At 42.2% G+C, this 17,805-nt stretch overlaps 1 protein-coding gene across 2 annotated transcripts in view; it reads left to right on the top strand.

Annotated features, from left to right (window-relative positions):
- Positions 1–16,514, top strand: part of RCAN3 (RCAN family member 3) — a 67,068-nt gene extending 50,554 nt beyond the window's left edge. The window contains exons 5-6 of one of the 2 annotated variants that reach the window (XM_073615478.1): positions 2,033–2,192; positions 16,220–16,514. In XM_073615478.1, the coding sequence (XP_073471579.1) occupies positions 2,033–2,192; position 16,220 (161 nt within the window). In that variant the 3' untranslated portion in view covers positions 16,221–16,514. Of the gene's footprint in view, positions 1–2,032; positions 11,571–16,219 lie in introns of those variants that run through there. The other variant, XM_073615477.1, reaches the window with a different exon arrangement.
- Positions 16,515–17,805: the final 1,291 nt, after the last annotated feature.

Genomic DNA, 17,805 nt, shown 5'->3' with positions numbered 1-17,805 from the left:
GCTTTCTTTTGGTGGTATTTGATCACCTCTGGGATTTTTATTTTCTGCTAAACAAAAAAAAAGACCGAAAATTTTGAAAGAAAAATGTTCTTTTTTTGTTTCAGTTACAAAACTTTGTAAATAAGTAACTTTTCTCCTTCACTGATGGGCACTAAAGGGGCTGCACTGATGGGCACTGATAAGGTGGCACTGATAAGGTGGCACTGATGAGGTGGCATTGATGGTCACTAATATGCGGCACTAATAGGTGGCACTAATGTACTGTAATGTATGGTACTGATGGATGCCAATCGGTGCCCAACAATAATGCCTGCCAATCAGTGATGCCCATTGTGGGCACTGATTGGCATCCCTGGTGGTCTAGGGTGGCATACCTGGTGGTGACATTCCTGGTGGCGTCCCTGGTGGTACAGTGTTGGCATCCTTGGAGGGGCTGCGATGATAATCGATCAGCACAGACCCCCCCTGCCAGAGAAGCAGCCGATCGGCTCTCTACTCGCGTCTGACAGACGCGAGTGAGGAAAAGCTGATCAATGGCTTTTCCTGTTTACACTGTGATCAGCCGTGATTGGACACTGCTGATCATGTGGTAAAGAGTCTCCGTCAGAGACTTTTTACCTAGATCAGAGTTGCGTTGTGTCAGACTGACACACCGCAACAACAATCTCCGCGATGCGTGCCCCCGGGGGCGCGCAGCGGCTTAATATCCTGGCAACGTCATATGACGTCCGATCAGAGTATTGAAACCACTCTGCCACTGTCATTTTGCTATATGGCGGGCGGTAAGTGGTTAAGAAAGTAAAAGGTGAGGCTTTGGCTTTCTTAGATATTCTCCTATGTGTGCACAATTATTGGGCAACTATTCGTGTGCAGAATTATTATACATTTTCCTATCTTTTATCATTTGTTAATGTGAGAATAATAAACAACTCGTTTAAAAAAATAAATAAAATCAGTGACCAATATAGCCACCCTTCTTTTCAATAACAGTCATTAGCCTTCCATTTATGGAGTCTGTCAGTTTCTTGATCTGTTGACGGTCAGGTTTTTGTGCAGCAGCAACCACAGCTTCCCAGGCACTGCTCAGGGAGGTGTACTGTTTTCCTTTACTGTAAATATCCCATTTAAGAAGGGCCCACAAGTTCTCAATAGGGTTTAGTTTAGGTGAGGAAGGGGGCCGTGTCATTATTCTTTGATCTTTAAGGCCTTTACTGGATAGCCACACAGTGGAGTACTTTGATGCATGCGATGGAGCATTGTCCTGTATAACCATCATGGTCTTTTAAAAAGATTTCTTGCAACCCTGTTGACTATTTGCAACAAAACGTTTGATGGTTCTGTGATCACACCCCACTATCTTAGCAATTTCAGGAATGCTGCATCCCTCTGAAAGACTTTTTAGAATTTTTGACTTTTCAAAGTCAGTTAAATCTCTTTTTTGGCCCATTTTGCATGAGGAAAAGAAACTGCCTAATAATTATGCACACCTTGATATGGGGTGTTGATCTCCTTAGGCCACAACCTCCCTCATTACACAAATTCAAATCACCAGATATGTTTGAATCCAATAAGCATTTAAGTTTATACAGCTTGGAGTTGGACAATATGCATAAAAATGATGATTTGGTCAAAATACTCACTTGTCTAATAATTGTGCACACCGCGTAAGTGTGTTGCTGCTTGGTGAGCATTTCTTTGGGCTGAGCAAGCACACTGTGTTCAGGGACACACACCTGCACAGCTGTCAAATTAGGACCACTGGCTGTGGGACGCCAGTGCGTCCCAATAGACATGAGTGGGACTGTCTACATGTGGATGCATGGAACACCTGTACATCCCATGCGGGTGTAGACAACCCTTTGCATGGGATGTACAGGTGTTCCATGCATCCACATGTAGACAGTCCCATGCATAAGTAAGTCTGTGTGAATTAAGCTTTATTGTACATGTTCTCTGTGTAAAGAGGCCCTCGTTTATTTTTGTTGTGGATCACTATTATAATGCTGCAATGCTCTCTTTTGTTTGTTCCTAGGAGAGAAGTATGAACTACATGCAGGGACTGAGTCCACTCCTAGTGTAGTTGTTCACGTCTGCGAAAGTGAAACCGAGGAAGATGAAGATGAAATGAAGGGATCAAAACAAAAGATAGTTCAGACAAAGCGCCCTTCGATTCCCTCAGCCATTGTAAACTAGTATGTCGCCTTTTTTTCTGTAAAAACTAGATTTGAGAAAACATATCTTCAAAGGGAAATGTAGATCTATTCAGTATGTATATAGCTAATGACAATCTAGGTCATGTATTCAGAAGCTGTCCTAAATGCTGTCATTATTTTCTTGTTTTTATGTTTTTCCTACAATGTGCGTGTTACATTTAATCAGTGTTTTACCTCTTTTGCTATAAGCAAAATGTTTTGACTGCAGCAGAATATAGTTTGCGGCCCATACCACTTGATTAAAATGGAACAACCCCATGAAGAAAGGAAGATTTTCAATATATAGTATGCTGGTTCATCAGGACGGTAAATATTTGTTGTCCTCTTTCAACTAGGGCTAGATTAAAAAGTTGAAGTAAAGGAAAAACCTACACCCACCCCCATTCTAAGCATAATCTATCTAACCCTGTAAAGAAAAGATCACTATACTTGCCTATTCTGAAGCTGCTCCGGTCCAGGCTTTCGCAGCACATTCTGTGTTCAGAATAAAGCTGACAATGGCTGGGAAATGCCTGGAAAGTGACATCACCTGTAGACTTACTATAGGGTTTCTGTTGTCGGCTGTCTCTCTTACACACTGAAGCCGCTGCTTTAGAATAGGTAAGTGTAGTGATCTGTTCTTTACAGGGCTAGATAGATTTGGCTTAAAATGGGGGTGGGAGTAGGTTTAGAGTTAAGCCTAGTACACACTAGTGTTTTTTTTTTTTTTTCATTCAACCCAGCAGGGCTGAACAAAAAAAAAAAACTGACAGCTCAGGAGGAGCCACTGTACTAACTATCCAACGTTGGTACAGTGATCTCCCCTGCTGTTCTGTTGTGTTCTGACAGGGGGACGCCCTCCCGCCAAAACACACCGGTCAGCGCTCTCAGCTATTGGCCGAGAGTGTTGATCCAGAGCCAATCAGCAGTCCTTTTTCAGTAATACCTTGACTACACATGGGCCAAATGTCGGCCAGTTTCTTTTGAACCGGCCGATCCCATCCAACATTCGGCCCATGTGTACTAGGTTTTAGGTAGGTTTTGCCTTTTACTTCCACTTTGAAGATTTGGGTTGTAATCCTAGGTTAATACAATGCTCTAGGACAGGTCAAAAGAAAACGTGGACGACTACGCACAAACACAACAGGTTTTCTGTTGATATATCAGCACAGACCACCGATTACGTTCAAAGGGTTAATGGGGTTTACTCTGCAGCCCCATGCTGCTACTTTCTTCCCTTTCTCTTCCCCAGTAGTGCATGCTGAACAGGGCATGAACTCCAGCACTGGCCTAACATACCACATGAAAGTTTTACAAGCTTAGTAGGGTACTAATATTTCATTAGAACAGCAATGGAAGACAGCTGAAGAATGTCTGTTCAGTTAAAAAAAAAAAAAAAGTCATAAGCAGTCAGCAGGAGCATAAACTAATGCCCCATACACACGATCAGAAATTCCGCCAGCAAAAGTCAGATGTGAGCTTTTGGTCACAAATTCCGACCGTGTGTATGCTCCATCGGACTTTTGCTGGCAGAATTCCAGCCAGCAAAAGATTGAGGGCAGGTTCTCTATTTTTCGGTCAGAAAAAGATCCTCTCCGAAAATGTGTTCGTCTATATGCAATTCGGACGCGCAAAAAAGCACGCATGCTTGGAAACAATTCAACGCATGCTCGGAAGCATTGAACTTCATTTTCTCGGCTCGTCGCATGCATTGTATGTCACCGCGTTCTTGACGGTCGAAAATTTAGAGAACTTTTGTGTGACCGTGTGTATGCAAGGCGAGCTTGAGCGGAATTCCATCCGAAAAACCATCCAAGTTTTTTCTGACGGAATTTCTGATCGTGTGTACGCGGCTTAACCCGCACATACTTTTGACCAACTGATATATGACAGGCTTGGAGGGTTGTAGTCCAAGGCTGCCAAAAATCATTTAATTCTCAATTTGTGCTGATCACAAAACAGCATGAAATAAAAAAAAAAAAAAAAAAATAGGTAAAAATCATCTTACTTTTATCTCTGTGATCAGAAATAGTCTGGTTGTATATCTGTCAAGTGTAAATGACAGTCTGGAAGGATGATAAGGGCAGGGAGAGGATGGTAGCACACCAGCACTGACCTTAGAGCCTTTATTACCTGTTTTTTTTTTTTTTTTTTTATTCATGTGATTATGGCATTACTTCCATATGCAACAATGGCGAACAGGGGTTTCTGACAAATGCTTGTTTGCAAAAGTGTATCCAACCCCAAGAACCAAAATTATATTTTGCAGCTTACCAGCCCTTTAGATGTGGTTACTGCAGTACCTTTATTTTTTAAACTGTTTTGGTTTATTTTCACCTGGTGCCCCTGCCAGTAACACACTTCCCGTCTTAAGGTGACAATACTGGTTCACTGTACTGTGCAACATTGTTACCTTAAAACAGGAAGTAGAACACTTCCACCTGTCATTATCTCCATAACATGGGAAGAGTGTTCTTTATTGCACAGACTGATACAAATGTTTAGGATTGTAGTGCAGTAGAGAAAAAAGTGCACAAGATCACTGGCATTTTTTAGGGGCCAAATAATGGAAAATGTGCCTGTATTGTTTGTTTTTTTTTTTTTTAATCTTGCCCAGACATAAACTTAAAGCGGAGCGCCGCCGAAAAAATTTTTTTTAAAAGTCAGCAGCTACAAATACTGCAGCTGCTGACTTTTAAAACATGGACACTTACCTGTCCAGGGCGCCCGCGATGTCGGCACCCGAGGCCGAAGCGTCTCTCCGTCCTCGGGTGCTGCCGCCTCCATCTTCGGTAAGGGAATCAGGAAGTAAAGCCGTGCGGCTTCACTTCCCGGTTCCCCACTGCGCATGCGCGAGTCGCGCAGCGCAATACGGATGGTCCCTGCTGCCTCTGGGACCCGTGTGTTTCCCAGCAGGCAGCGGGGAGGGAGCAGGAAGTGGCGTAAATAACCGCAGATTCTGCGGCTATCTATGCCGGAAGTGGGTACAGATACCTGTAATATACAGGTATCTGTACCCCCCTCCCCCCTGAAAGGTGCCAACTGTGTCACCGGAGGGGGGGAGGAATCTGATGAGTGGAAGTTCCACTTTTGGGTGGAACTCCACTTTAAACTGTAAGAAAATATGTATAATTATGCTTATAGCGTGTCTTTGGAGGTCTTGAAGTGATGGAAATTGCAAGCCTAAATAGTGGGTGTAAATAGTGAACCCATTATTTTACTGTGCAGATATTTAGCTACGCACATTTAAATAAAGTATATATCGCAAATATAAATAAGGTCTGAAATCTTGAGACTTGAGAAACACTCGGGTTGCAGGAATAGATCACATCATGTGATTAGTGATCAGTTAATAGATCTTTTATAAGAAAAAAAATAAAAAAACAAAATGAGAGCTTGTTGTAAACCACGTCTACAAGTATCCCTAAACTTTTCAGAACCCACTGAACGTACTTATTTTTTTTTGAATGAAGAAATTACTGCATTTCTGTTATGCTCTTACATTTTTGAATGTTGTTAACATTTTAATAACTGACATGTCTGCAGGGTTGCCATCTTTACTTCAAACTTAGCTGTCCCTTAAATAGCTAATCAGGAATGTTAATATTCATCAAAAGTAATCTAAAAAACACTTCCATCTGAGTATCAGCCTATCACAGTGTTCTGATCATGTTGTTCTGATTCAGGCGAGAATAGGAGATATGCCCTAGAGAGTGCAGACTTTCCTGTATGTCAAAGTTCAAGTCTATTATGTTTAAGTATTGCTTCTGTTGCTTTCAAGTAACGAGAACCTCCAGAGTAAGAACTCAAATTACATTAGCAGCCAAAAGACCAGTGTACTAACATACATGATTAAAATTTTACCTGTTATGTGCTTTGTTGTTATCCCTGTTGACCAGTAGGCAGTTGAGAGAGTGCAGGTCCTTTAGTATATATTATGTGCCAGTAGCACCTCTTTTGTGTAGGGTACTGCTGAGTCTGGCGCAGGCTGGCAGTGAGGCTTCAACAAGAGGAGTAGCTGCCTACACAGGGAGAGCTGTTAAACACATACAATGATTATTACAGAAGTGCACACCGCATATTTAGTATGTGTTTTGGGTCTTAAGGGCTTGACATTTTTTGATATTCAGAAAATCTACTTTGAATGTTAGAATAATAATTGATTCTTGCTGGAGTTCTCCTTTTAAAGACCAATTTCTGCAAAAAACAGTGTAATAGTTGTATATGAAGTTGTGCTGTATCTTCAGACCAATTCATTAAAACTGGAGAAAACCAAAAACACACAAGTATAGAGGTGGTCATAGTGACCGATTTTTATAATTTTTGATTAAAGTAAAATTCAAGGTTTCAATAAAATAAAACTTTAAAAAAGTTTGTATGGGCCAAGCTGGCCCAAAACAAACTCTTTCCATTGCTAAGCAATGCATCCATTATGTGTGATATAAATATATTGTAATAACATTAACTGTATGCAGTAAGTGGCGCTGTGTTCCAGCTGCAGTACAGGCAGTTTCCAGTCTAATTAAGTTAGGCCGAATGCTTCTCCACCATTCGTGAGTTGGGTTATATTTTTATCCGTGAATACAAGAGTTCCGCTTGAGGTGGAAATTGTAATATCATATTATCATCTCTACCACCTCAGCCAATCAATGGGAAATTATAAACTCAGTAATAAAAAAATAAGGCTTCTCCTAAATGGCAGAGAAGCTCCTAGCCCTTCTGTCTTTCATTTCGTCAGCAGACAGGTTATCGCCCATACAGCTGCCAGAATTCAGCGCCACATACTGTATGTTGTGAATGCTATTACGGTATGTTACAGCACACACAGCAGCTGCATAGTTATGTATGGCCTAGCCCCCTAAATATTACAAGAGTTAGTTTACCATTTCAGAAAAGGTAAACTAACACTATACCCACCGAGCTGTACTTACCTTCCCCGGTGATGAGCTGTCAGTGCTGGATCAGAATGATGTTCTATGCCAGTGTTGACAAATCGGAGTAGCTCTGATCTATCCTGAAAGTGCTGCAGAAAGAAGAGGGAGAAGAGCAGGGATTTCAAATCCCTAGCATGGGCACTGACAGCAAATCACCCACAAAACTGAGTACAATAGGAAGGAATACGGTAGGATGAAAGGTGATGCCTGATTGGTTTCTATTAGCAACAGTTCCACTTATGCTAAATTGCTTACCTTCATTTTTCATTCATTAATATTTTAATGAATCGGCCTCTGGCATCTTATATCTCTTAAGAATTGCGGAATTCCCCTGTAATTTCTCCCTCCTTCCAGTAGGTGCCCTTACAAAGCCAAATGAAGGTGCCGCGATGGCTAATCAATCATGGAGATTAAGTACAAAACTGTTAAATTCAGCTGCAAGAGAGTGACACCTTCATTGTGGCTTAACAAGTTGACAGATGAATCAATGTATGTATGCCCAGTTTTGAGTGGAACTGGCCTTTTAGTGTAAATACATAAGATTATCGTAATTGGCCTGACATAGCGATGTTTGTTATTCACTGAGCATGTTTGCAATGTAATGAGGATGATTATTAGTTATTGTACTTGCAGAAATAATGGCTGCAAGTGTGTCTTATTTGTTATAAAACTCTGCCTTGTTATTAGTTTAAAATTTGAAGCAATATGTTACCTGTTTCAGATGTGTCGTAAATTACAGAATTGTATTGGAGGTGGAGGAAATATGAACTAGTACACCTTTCTCATTGCTGTGAATGTATTTCAAAGCTGAAAAATGAGCTTCATCCTTTTAAAAGGCACTTTACATTTCTTTTTTTTTTTTCACGTATTACAGCACTAGTATATAAATTACAATAGCCTAATGTTTTGTGTGTTTAGACAAGCCATATTTGGTGAATATTATAATGTCTTGTGTTATGTTGATTGTAAGTAAAGATGTGCAATGGCTTTAGAGAAAAGGACACTCTTAGTTGCATTTCACTGTAGAGTGAGTAAATGGTTTATGTAATACAGAAGAGATTACTATATGTATGTGAAAAATTGAATATGCTGATAAATTTCATGTACAACAGAGGACTTGGGTTCCTCTCTGCACTGACTTCTGACTGAGATGGCATAGAATAAGCTTTGCATTCAAAGCCGAATAAAATCCACCTATTTTCCTTACACCTGCAGCTCTCTAACCTAAACTAACTCAAACTCAACTGTACGGCTCCTCAAACTTCCACTGAGGACCAGCTGGTGTTTCTAGGACATCTGGGGAGCAAGATCTGACCCTAACCTCCAAGGCGCTACATTGATTTTGTTTTCAGAAAATACTGTTCTTAACTTTTATTCATTAATTTTTTTTAACCTTTTTTTTTTTTTTTATATTTTATTTTATATCCATCAGCCTCCTTTGGCCGCTTACTGTCAACATACTGTTGCTCCAGTGACAGTTACACACCATTGCATTAGACCAGCTTCCTAATGGTGACAGTGGTAAACCATGCCGATGCAATGTGTCAGAGCCACTGCTTGTAACCCATGTGACATAGTTACATCACAGCAGCAAAATTAGTAGTCACCCTATAAAAGTAAGTGTCTGAATAAGGACTTTTATGGACAGATCACCTGGTAATTTTTTAAAAGCTAAGGATTTAAAAATACTAAAAAATTACTTTTGAAATTACAATATCATATAAAATGATTGGGTTTAGCTCCACTTTAAGAGTCCATTTAGGTCCTTTCACTCTGGTATGTTAATGTGTGTTATGTTGCCTGTTTATGTGCCTTGCATTATGGCAGCCTGTTCATTTGAATTGGCTGCTACTGCACCATAATGGACCAGAAAATACACATTCAATACTTTTCATGCCACATCACACCAAAATGCACAGTAGTAGTAATAGTTAAAAGCTGCAGCAGAGTACATTAGAGATCCATTCTTTTAGAATGTTGGGGTTCCATTCAAAATAAATAGGAGTGGTCCTGATATATCAGTGGTGATTAGGTTAGGGAGCAGCAGGTGTAGGTGATGGAGCTAAAGCTCAGTTTAGGTCCACTTTAAGGCTTAATGTACATGGGATGTTTTTACAACCTCTGCTGAACGATTTAACTTGACAGACGGGTGTTTACATGCCACGTTTTAAAAGCTTTTTTTTTTTTTCAAAATACCCGAAAATGAAAAACGCCTGTGAACGAAACGGGGCTAAACGTGGTAACTCTCATTTGGCGCTGAAATGCCTCTAAACTCAGCTTCTGAACCCATTTTTTGCGTTCCAAAAAAAGCCTCTAAACTCAACTGCCTAGAAACGACTATAAATGACCCTGTGTACATGTACTGATAAGATAACAGAGGAGAGTTCAGGAGCAGTTGAATAAAAATGCCCAACTGCTCCTAAACATCTGTTTAGCAGCAGCAGTGTACATGAGGCCTAAGATATAATTGTATATCCCTATTTGCTTCTTCTTCTACATGGAGATTCTGCAGACCTTTTTTTTAAACAGCTGGCCTATCTTTGCACTGTTAGGGCGACCATACATGGATCGAAATTTGGCCTGTTCAGCAGGGACTGGCTGAATTTCGATTCCATTTATGGGCTGGCTGGTAACGCAGAAGTCAATCGGTAGATTGACTTCTGTACAACCAGCCTGTTGAGTTTTCCCAAACGATTAGTGCCAATGGCTTTACCCGGCAGCACTGATCAGTGAATTCTAATGGCGGGGAAGTCTTCCCACTGTCAGAACACAATAGCACAGTGGGAGGAATTCCCCCATCCACCTCAAATGTGAGAATCGGGTCATTTTTTTCTTGTTCAACCTGCTGGTTGAACAAAAAAAATGATTAATGCATGGCCAGCCAGTGATATGTAAAACCCTTGAAAGATTTTCTTTTTTTTTTCCCTCTTTGGAGAGATTTTCCTTCACTTTCTGTCCCATACACACAATAGACAGTGGGCAAATATCTCCAAAGTGAGGGAAACTGGTGTCCCCACTGAAAGATGTTTTCCCCCCGACTTCCTGTTCTGTTAACCACTTAACCACAGTTCCAATGACACTGCCACCAGGAAAAATAGAGAGAGCGATTCTTCCCTGCATGGACAGAAGCAGCAATGAAAACCTCATAAAAGGTCTAAGCTCTCAAAACTGTAAAGTTTGGCTTTTGATGCAGTATAAGGTTCCACTGGGAAATTGCATCAGGAAGGAACTTCTCCCTATTGCTAAATGAAGGGTAAGGCCCCTTTCACACGGAGGGATAGAATGGTGCTTTTAGCTGTGTATTTTCTAGTTTTCTACCGCAGCTAAAAGCACACAATGCTTTCCTATGGTCCCATTCACACACTCACTGTGTTTAGCTGCGATTTAGTTACATGCAGTTTGGTGCGGATAGAAAAAATAGAATTGACTGTGTCCAGGAGCGATTTAGCGCAGCTATCTGCACATAACTGCAGGTAATCGCAGTGTACTATTTCACCTGCGGATAACAGCGGCAACAAGGAAAGAAAAGCAACAGGAAGCACATCAGAAATGGCAAGAATGTTCCAAATGCAGCTAAACACAGCTGCATGTAAACGCAAGTAAACTAAGGTAATCACACTGTACAAATGCAGCTGATCGCAGTGCCTGGAGTCTTGAATTTCACAGAACATATTATATGCTTTTAACTGCGGCAGAACAGCCGTCCGTGTGAAAGGCGCCTTAGAGTTGGATGCATCATTTGCATCTGAGGAGTCTACTGATAGTGTGCTAAATTGGCTGGCCAGGATATTGCTTCATCATATCCCTTGCTATCAGTAGTTTGAATAGAGCCACCAACCCGCATTTTGGTTACCAATGCTCTGAGCTGTTCAGCTTTATCCTTTGAGTCTAGACGGTTAAACTCAAGAATTATCCAAGCCCAGGCCAGGAGTCGTGGTGGAAAAAGCCAATCCACTTGCAAAGCTTTATTTCTACAGAGGTATGTGCAGAGCTAACTGTGGGGGGGTCCTAATTGCACACTGTTCAGAGAGTATTTTCATCAGACATAGGTGGAAATCTCCTTTTGAAGTGAAAATCCTAATAACATGAACAAAGAGAAGTCATGTTCATTACCCAGATAGTTTTTGGCTAGTTGCCATAGTTTGCAGTATGTCACTGCTTGCTGCCCAATGTTTAAAAAGAAATGTAGAAAGGAGTTCTCCTATCAGCTTACAAAAAGTATCAAATTCACGTTATGTTGTGTCCTGTTATGTCTTGTTATGTCCTTATATGACAAATGTTATATTTTTGAGAATATGGCAAAATACTATAATATTGGGTGCTATTGGATTTACTATAAAATTATTTTGATGTAATGCCAGACTGCTGTCATCACCTGTATTCACTGTTAGATGCTGCTGTTTGAATATGTTGTTTAAATATACCTTACTTGTCTTCTTTATTATATGTCACCTTTGATTATTCACGTTGTTTATATATAGCATATTTTGCAGTACAAGTCTATACATTTATGTATAGATAAACCTTGCCTGGAATGCTACTACTAATAGCCCTGATAAATAGTGAAATTAATGGGATAGCAAATCAACAGAACAGAGAATAAGATACATGGTGAATTTTATTTGGTGCAAGAAAATCTGCTTGGTTAGTACAAAGGCTTTTAGTATGAGTAGCTTTTATAAACGTATGGGGTACAGGGAGAATGTATGCCGTTACCTACCCACTGAAAATACATCAAAACAAGGTAATGCCATGTCACGATCAAGGGATCTGATTTATTTAACTGCAAGATTCACATGTTTGCATGTGTAAGAAACATTGTGCTTGATTCAAGAAAGTTGTTAAAACATAATACCATCTTCATTGTGCCCCCCCGTCAACCTCTCAGCCTTAAAAAAAACAACCTCTCAGCCTTAAAAAATACATACATATTTAACAGGTGTCTTCTGTCCACAGTGGTGGGTGGGTCCTGATCAACGTGGCAGTGCTCTCTGTGGCATTCTCTTATGAGCCCCAGTCATCTTCATCACACAATCCCAGGAGGTGTGTCCTTGATGAGCTGGACTCAAATAGAGTGCGTTGGAGGTCATTCAGAGTGGGGAAGGTTTAGACCCTGTCAGCTTTTTTTTTTTTTTTTTTTTTTTTTTTTTAAGCTTTCTTTGACTTGGATGAGGAGATTCACCCCTCAATTTCCATCACTTTGGGAGATGTCCACTAAACTCCTGTTGCACCTCTGGCACCAGAAGTAAACTGAATTTTCCCCAATAGTTAGTACACAGAGAACACAAAATAGACTGGCAGGGTATTTAACCCCTCAAGTTTTGGCTAAAGATACACTTTAATTGACCACATGTGTTAAAAAAATATTTTAAAGTCGTGCCCCACAGTACCTTTTTTTGGTCACAAGATGTCCTCAACCGTCTGGGTTAAAAGATGCCCAGGTGTGAATGCAGGATGTCATAGCCCTGCCCCTGTGCATGGGGCCCTGCATGCACAGTATAATGATGCAGAGAGCTGCACTGATGTCATCATGTCAGCGCTGCTCTGTATTATCCAGGACAGTCCACCACTGGGAGAGAACTGAGGAGAAAGTGTACTCAGTACTTAACATGGCCATCCAGACGATATCAGAAAAAGGGAAGGGGGCTTTGGAAAGGTGGAGCCCGGAGTTGGCATTTAAAACAACTAAAAGCTAGAATCGGGCTCTATTATATCACAAAGATTATATTCTCCTTGCATTGTCAAATTATCTATGAAATGGTTGTCATCGACAGTCACTCTTTGGCATCTTTTTCTGAACAGAATATGTCACATATTTTCTTGATATTATCTATGTTGCAATATGTGCAGGTACAATATTGTGTTTGTTGTCCAACGTCCTGCTATTTTCTCTATTACGTAAGAAAAACAGAATGGCATAGTTTTGAGATTTGTCTAGACCAGGGGTAGGCAACCTTTTGAGCACAGTGTGGCGAAAAATGTTTTCAAAGAAATTGAGCGTTCCGATTTTATTACAAAAAAATGTCAACTTCACACTCAATCACAAAAATTATTTTTTCTAAAGTAAATGCTGTAAACTACTTGCGTAGTGAGAAATTAATATCGTGCACTCTCACGCCTCAGATCAGCCCCAATTCATGCATCTCCACACCTCAGATCAGCCCCAATTCACCTGCTCATCTGTCCCTCCACTGTAACCCCCTGCACATCTGGCCCACCACTGTACTACCCTGTACATCTGCCCCACCACTCTACCCCCCTGTTTTTCTGTCCCACCACTGTAACCCCCTGCTCATCTGCCCCACCAGTGTACCTCCCTGCACATCTGCTCCACCGCCGTACCCCCATGCTCTTCTATCTCACTGCTGAACCATCTTCTCATCTGTCCTAACACTAAACTTATCTGCTCATCTGCCGCACCACTGTACCTCCTGCACATCTGTGCCAACTCTGTTCCCCCTGCTCTTATGCCCCACCACTGTAACCCCCTACTCATGTGTTCCACTGATGTACCTCCTTTCTCCTCTGCACATTTCCCCCCTCTTCTGTACCCCCCCCCACTCATCTGTCCTACCAATGTACCTCCTTTCTCCTTTTCCCTGCCACTGTAACGCCCTTAACATCTGCCCCACCTCTGTATCCCCTGCCCTTCTGCTCAACCATTGTAACCCCCTGCTCATCTGTCCAACCATTGTAACCCCCTGCTCATCTGTCCCACCAATGCACTTCCTTTCACATCTGCCCCACTGCTGGACCCCCTTGCTCTTCTGTCCCACCGCTGAACCCCCTTATCATCTGCCCCAACAGTGACCCCCTGCTCATCTTTCCCACCACTGTAACCCCCTGTTAATCTTCCCCATCACTATACCCCCCTGCTTTTCTGTCCCACCACTGAACCCCCTTCTCATCCCTCCCACCACTATACCTGCACATCTGCCCACCACTGTAACCTTCCTGCTCTTCTGCCCTATCGATGTACCCCTTTTCTCATCTGCCCCATCGATGTACCCCTTTTCTCATCTGCCCCACCACTGTACCTCCCTGCACATTTGCTCCACCGCTGTATCCCCATGCTCTTCTTTCTCACTACTGAATCACCTTCTCATCTGTCCTAACACTGAACCCATCTTCTCATCTGTCCCACCACTGTAACCAGCTTTCTCATCTTCCCCACCACTGTAACCCGCTTTCTAATCTGCCCCACCAATGTACCTCTTGCACACATGTCTCACTTCTGTTCCCCCCTGCTCTCATGCCCCACCACTGTAACCCCCTGCTCATCTGTCCCACCAATACACCTCCTTTCACATCTGCCCCACTGCTCTACCCCCCTGCTTTTCTGTCCCACCACTAAACCCCCTTCTCATCTGCCCCATCACTTTACCCCCCTGCTTTTCTGTCTCACTGCAGAACCCCCTTCTCATCTCTTCCACCACTGTACCTCCCTGCACATCTGCACCACCACTGTACCCTCCTGCTTTTCTGTCCCACCTCATATCACCTATGATATGTGTGATATGCAGAGTGGTGAAAGGAAGCAGAGATGAGACACATCTACCTGTCCTTGCACACTCATCCTGCTGATCCACCTCTCGCATCCAGCCCACGTGCTTGTATGTGATGTCACATACAAGCACCTGGAATGGATGTGCAACAGGAGTTCAGCTCAGGGGCATTTTCTGAAAGCAGTGGGCCTGTGTGCAGGATCATAAGTTGGGCCCCTGGAGCTAAGAAAAAGTGTGGCGTGAAGCGCCACAGCAAAAGTTGGGTGTGATTTTCATTGCGCTGAATACTGGCTGTGGCTTAAATGGACACAGAGTGCAGGGTTTCAGTTTAGGAATCATTTCAACAAAGTTCCCAGAAGCTCAAAAGTAATTCCACAAACTGTAACCTGATTGTGATTTTCTCAATCACAGTGAAATCCCTTCTTTCTGAGATTGGTAGTGGCAACCAAGCCAGTCATCTTCCTCCAGATGGTCGATGGGGCTAGCAGGACTGTGATTTGCTTTGACCCCCCCAGCAGAACTGCACCCAATCGCTTCCCCATCACAAAAGCTGACAATAGCATGTACAGCAAAGTTAGAGATCCAAACAATGTTTCCCATCTTTTACAATGTGCGGGGGCGCAGTGCCTTCCCCTCAGTGCAGGTGCGGCGTGGGGAATTCTGAAACTGGAATGCATTAGTGTCTCACTGACACTTCCCTGCGCTGCTCTGCTGATAGGGAGGGAGTTGAGTGCCAGCAAAAGAGGCTTTGAGTGCCGCTGGCTGCCTAGCCCTGGTCTAGAGCTTATCAACCTTAAAAAAAAAAGACAGTAGTAGACAATATAGTGAACAGGATGTACATGTGCAGAAAATGCAATTAATAATAATACAGGTATGCAAAGTAATCTGTATTTTAGCATAAACTCCTATGGACCATGGCCAATGCACAATGTTCCCAATACATAAATAAAATAAGAGGGTGTGTGTTGGATGATGGTAAAGACATCTTAGATTTGGCCTGAGGAAAGGAATCACTGAACCTACTTGGTGGAATCACCTATTACAGTGTACACTACTACAGGCAGGAATTCTTGTAGTAATGACGCCCTAGATTGGTACACAGGTGTGTTATGGGTGTATCCAATGTTGGCAGGGCCAAGGTTACAGCAACAATCTCCCCAGTAATGACAGATTTTCCTGCTCAGCTGCCCTCTGCTAGTAATCTCAATCTATCTAAACACAAAAAAACTTGCATTCTACAGAGAATTTACAGTTTGTAATATTCTTAAAATACTATAATTCATACTATGAACATTCTGATATTAAACACCAATAGAAGAGGTAAAAAAAAAAACTTAAAAATCCATTATTTATGAATAGAGAGTAGGTCAAAATCTCCTGCTATTGCTAATTGGATGCAGGGAACCCGCATCCAATTCGATTCAATGGTGTGAACCCAGCCTTAATGTGCTTCAGTGACAAGTGCTGTCAGAAAAAGTGCCGTTCTGTGCTCTCCTCCTGATGTGCCCACACTCACCAAATTGAAGTATATATTGCGCTTGTATTGATATTTATCCTCCAGTGAATGGTTGTATATTTTCCTCCACAGGGATTCCAACAACCAGGGAAAAACTATATGTATAGGCTCAATAATCTCCTCTTGTGTGTTACCATGTAAAAACGTCTCTTTGCAATTCAAACCCACGATCTGCGATACAAAGAGCGGACGTGACGTCACCAGAAGTGATCCGTGCTTAATGCATTTCGCTCCACCCAGGAAGCGTTTTCAGAAGCTGTGTATGGACTTTGCTCCTCCACTGGCTACTACTCTCCTCTGGCAGCGGCAAAATTGCTGGCAAATTGCATGTAAAAACAGAATAGGACCAATAGTGCTCTCTGTATAACACTCTTATTAAGAAACTCATAAAATGAACACTTACATTAAAAAAAGCACCCAATGTACTATGAATCAAGCATATCATAAAGACCATGGGTACATTGGGCATCTTTCTTCATACCACACAGTGCCAAGGCTCCTAGATACCACATCAGCATTTTAAGCATGGCTCCTGCTTCTATACATGTTAAGCTCTAAAAATTTTCCCCTCCTTGCTCAGACTTACAGTGCCTCCAGTAATGGCTCTCCCGACATGGAGACACATGTCCCCATGTCGGGAGAGCCATTACTAGAGGCACTGTAAGTCAGAGCAAGGAGGGGGAATTGACTGAAACAGAGCAGAGTAGTCATCGGGTAGTGACCCAAGATCCACCCCGCTACGGTTCCCTGGGAGTACAAAACAAGTAAAGTTGCCCGGATAAGCAGTAACCGCTGGAGGTATCTGAGGTCTCTGTACTAGGGGAAACAACAAACTCAACGTGTGACAGCCCCATCTCTGATGCGATTACTGGGAGTTGTAGATTTGAGAAGGAAGTTACACGGAGGTTGCTGTCTATGGTGACGAGGGGTTCCAGGGAGCTGGATCTGCTGGATGCTATTGAAATATATCCATACATGCTTAAACCGTATTACCTTCTGGTAAGCAGACTACATTATCACGTGGTGACGAGTGCCCTTTTCACATCTACACTGTATTTGGTGATTTGACTACTCCCATTCTTCAGACTTCTTTGGACTGTTTTTAGTGCCGCAATATATTTTTTAATAGTTTTACATAACACAGCAACATCCACATATGTAGGACACCCAATGTTAGAGATGGCTTATTCTTCCAAAGCAAATAAACGTTTGCACACTGGTACTGATTAGTATGCCAATGTTTATCTTCCTCAGCTAACGTGACTAGTGCTGAAGGAGAGGGGCAATGAAGGGCTAAACAATGCCGTACAGGCACCCAACGTCCTCATTATCAACCTATGACATCATTGGTTGCTAGGATGATGGTGGTTGGAAGGTTGTAATGGTGCAGGATGAAAACCTATGGCTTTCTGTTACCAAAAGGCAGGCTTTATCTCCCTGCTGGCTTCTATACAACATTTGGTCAAGGCATCCCTGGAGAAACCTGAAGGCACCCTGGTTGCAAAAGGCTATTATAGACTGCCAATCACCTATCAAGGTATTTTGACATTTGTATATAACTCTACCCCAGAGCGAGCCCACTGCTTCCATGAGGAGTACTGAGGCATGATATTGTGATGTTTTCAGGAAACTATGTACAGCATCTTGCCAGCCCCTCC

Source organism: Aquarana catesbeiana, linkage group LG02 (assembly GCF_042186555.1).
Source record: "Aquarana catesbeiana isolate 2022-GZ linkage group LG02, ASM4218655v1, whole genome shotgun sequence".
Taxonomy (NCBI): Eukaryota; Metazoa; Chordata; class Amphibia; order Anura; family Ranidae; genus Aquarana; species Aquarana catesbeiana.
This window is presented reverse-complemented; position numbering and strand designations above follow the sequence as displayed.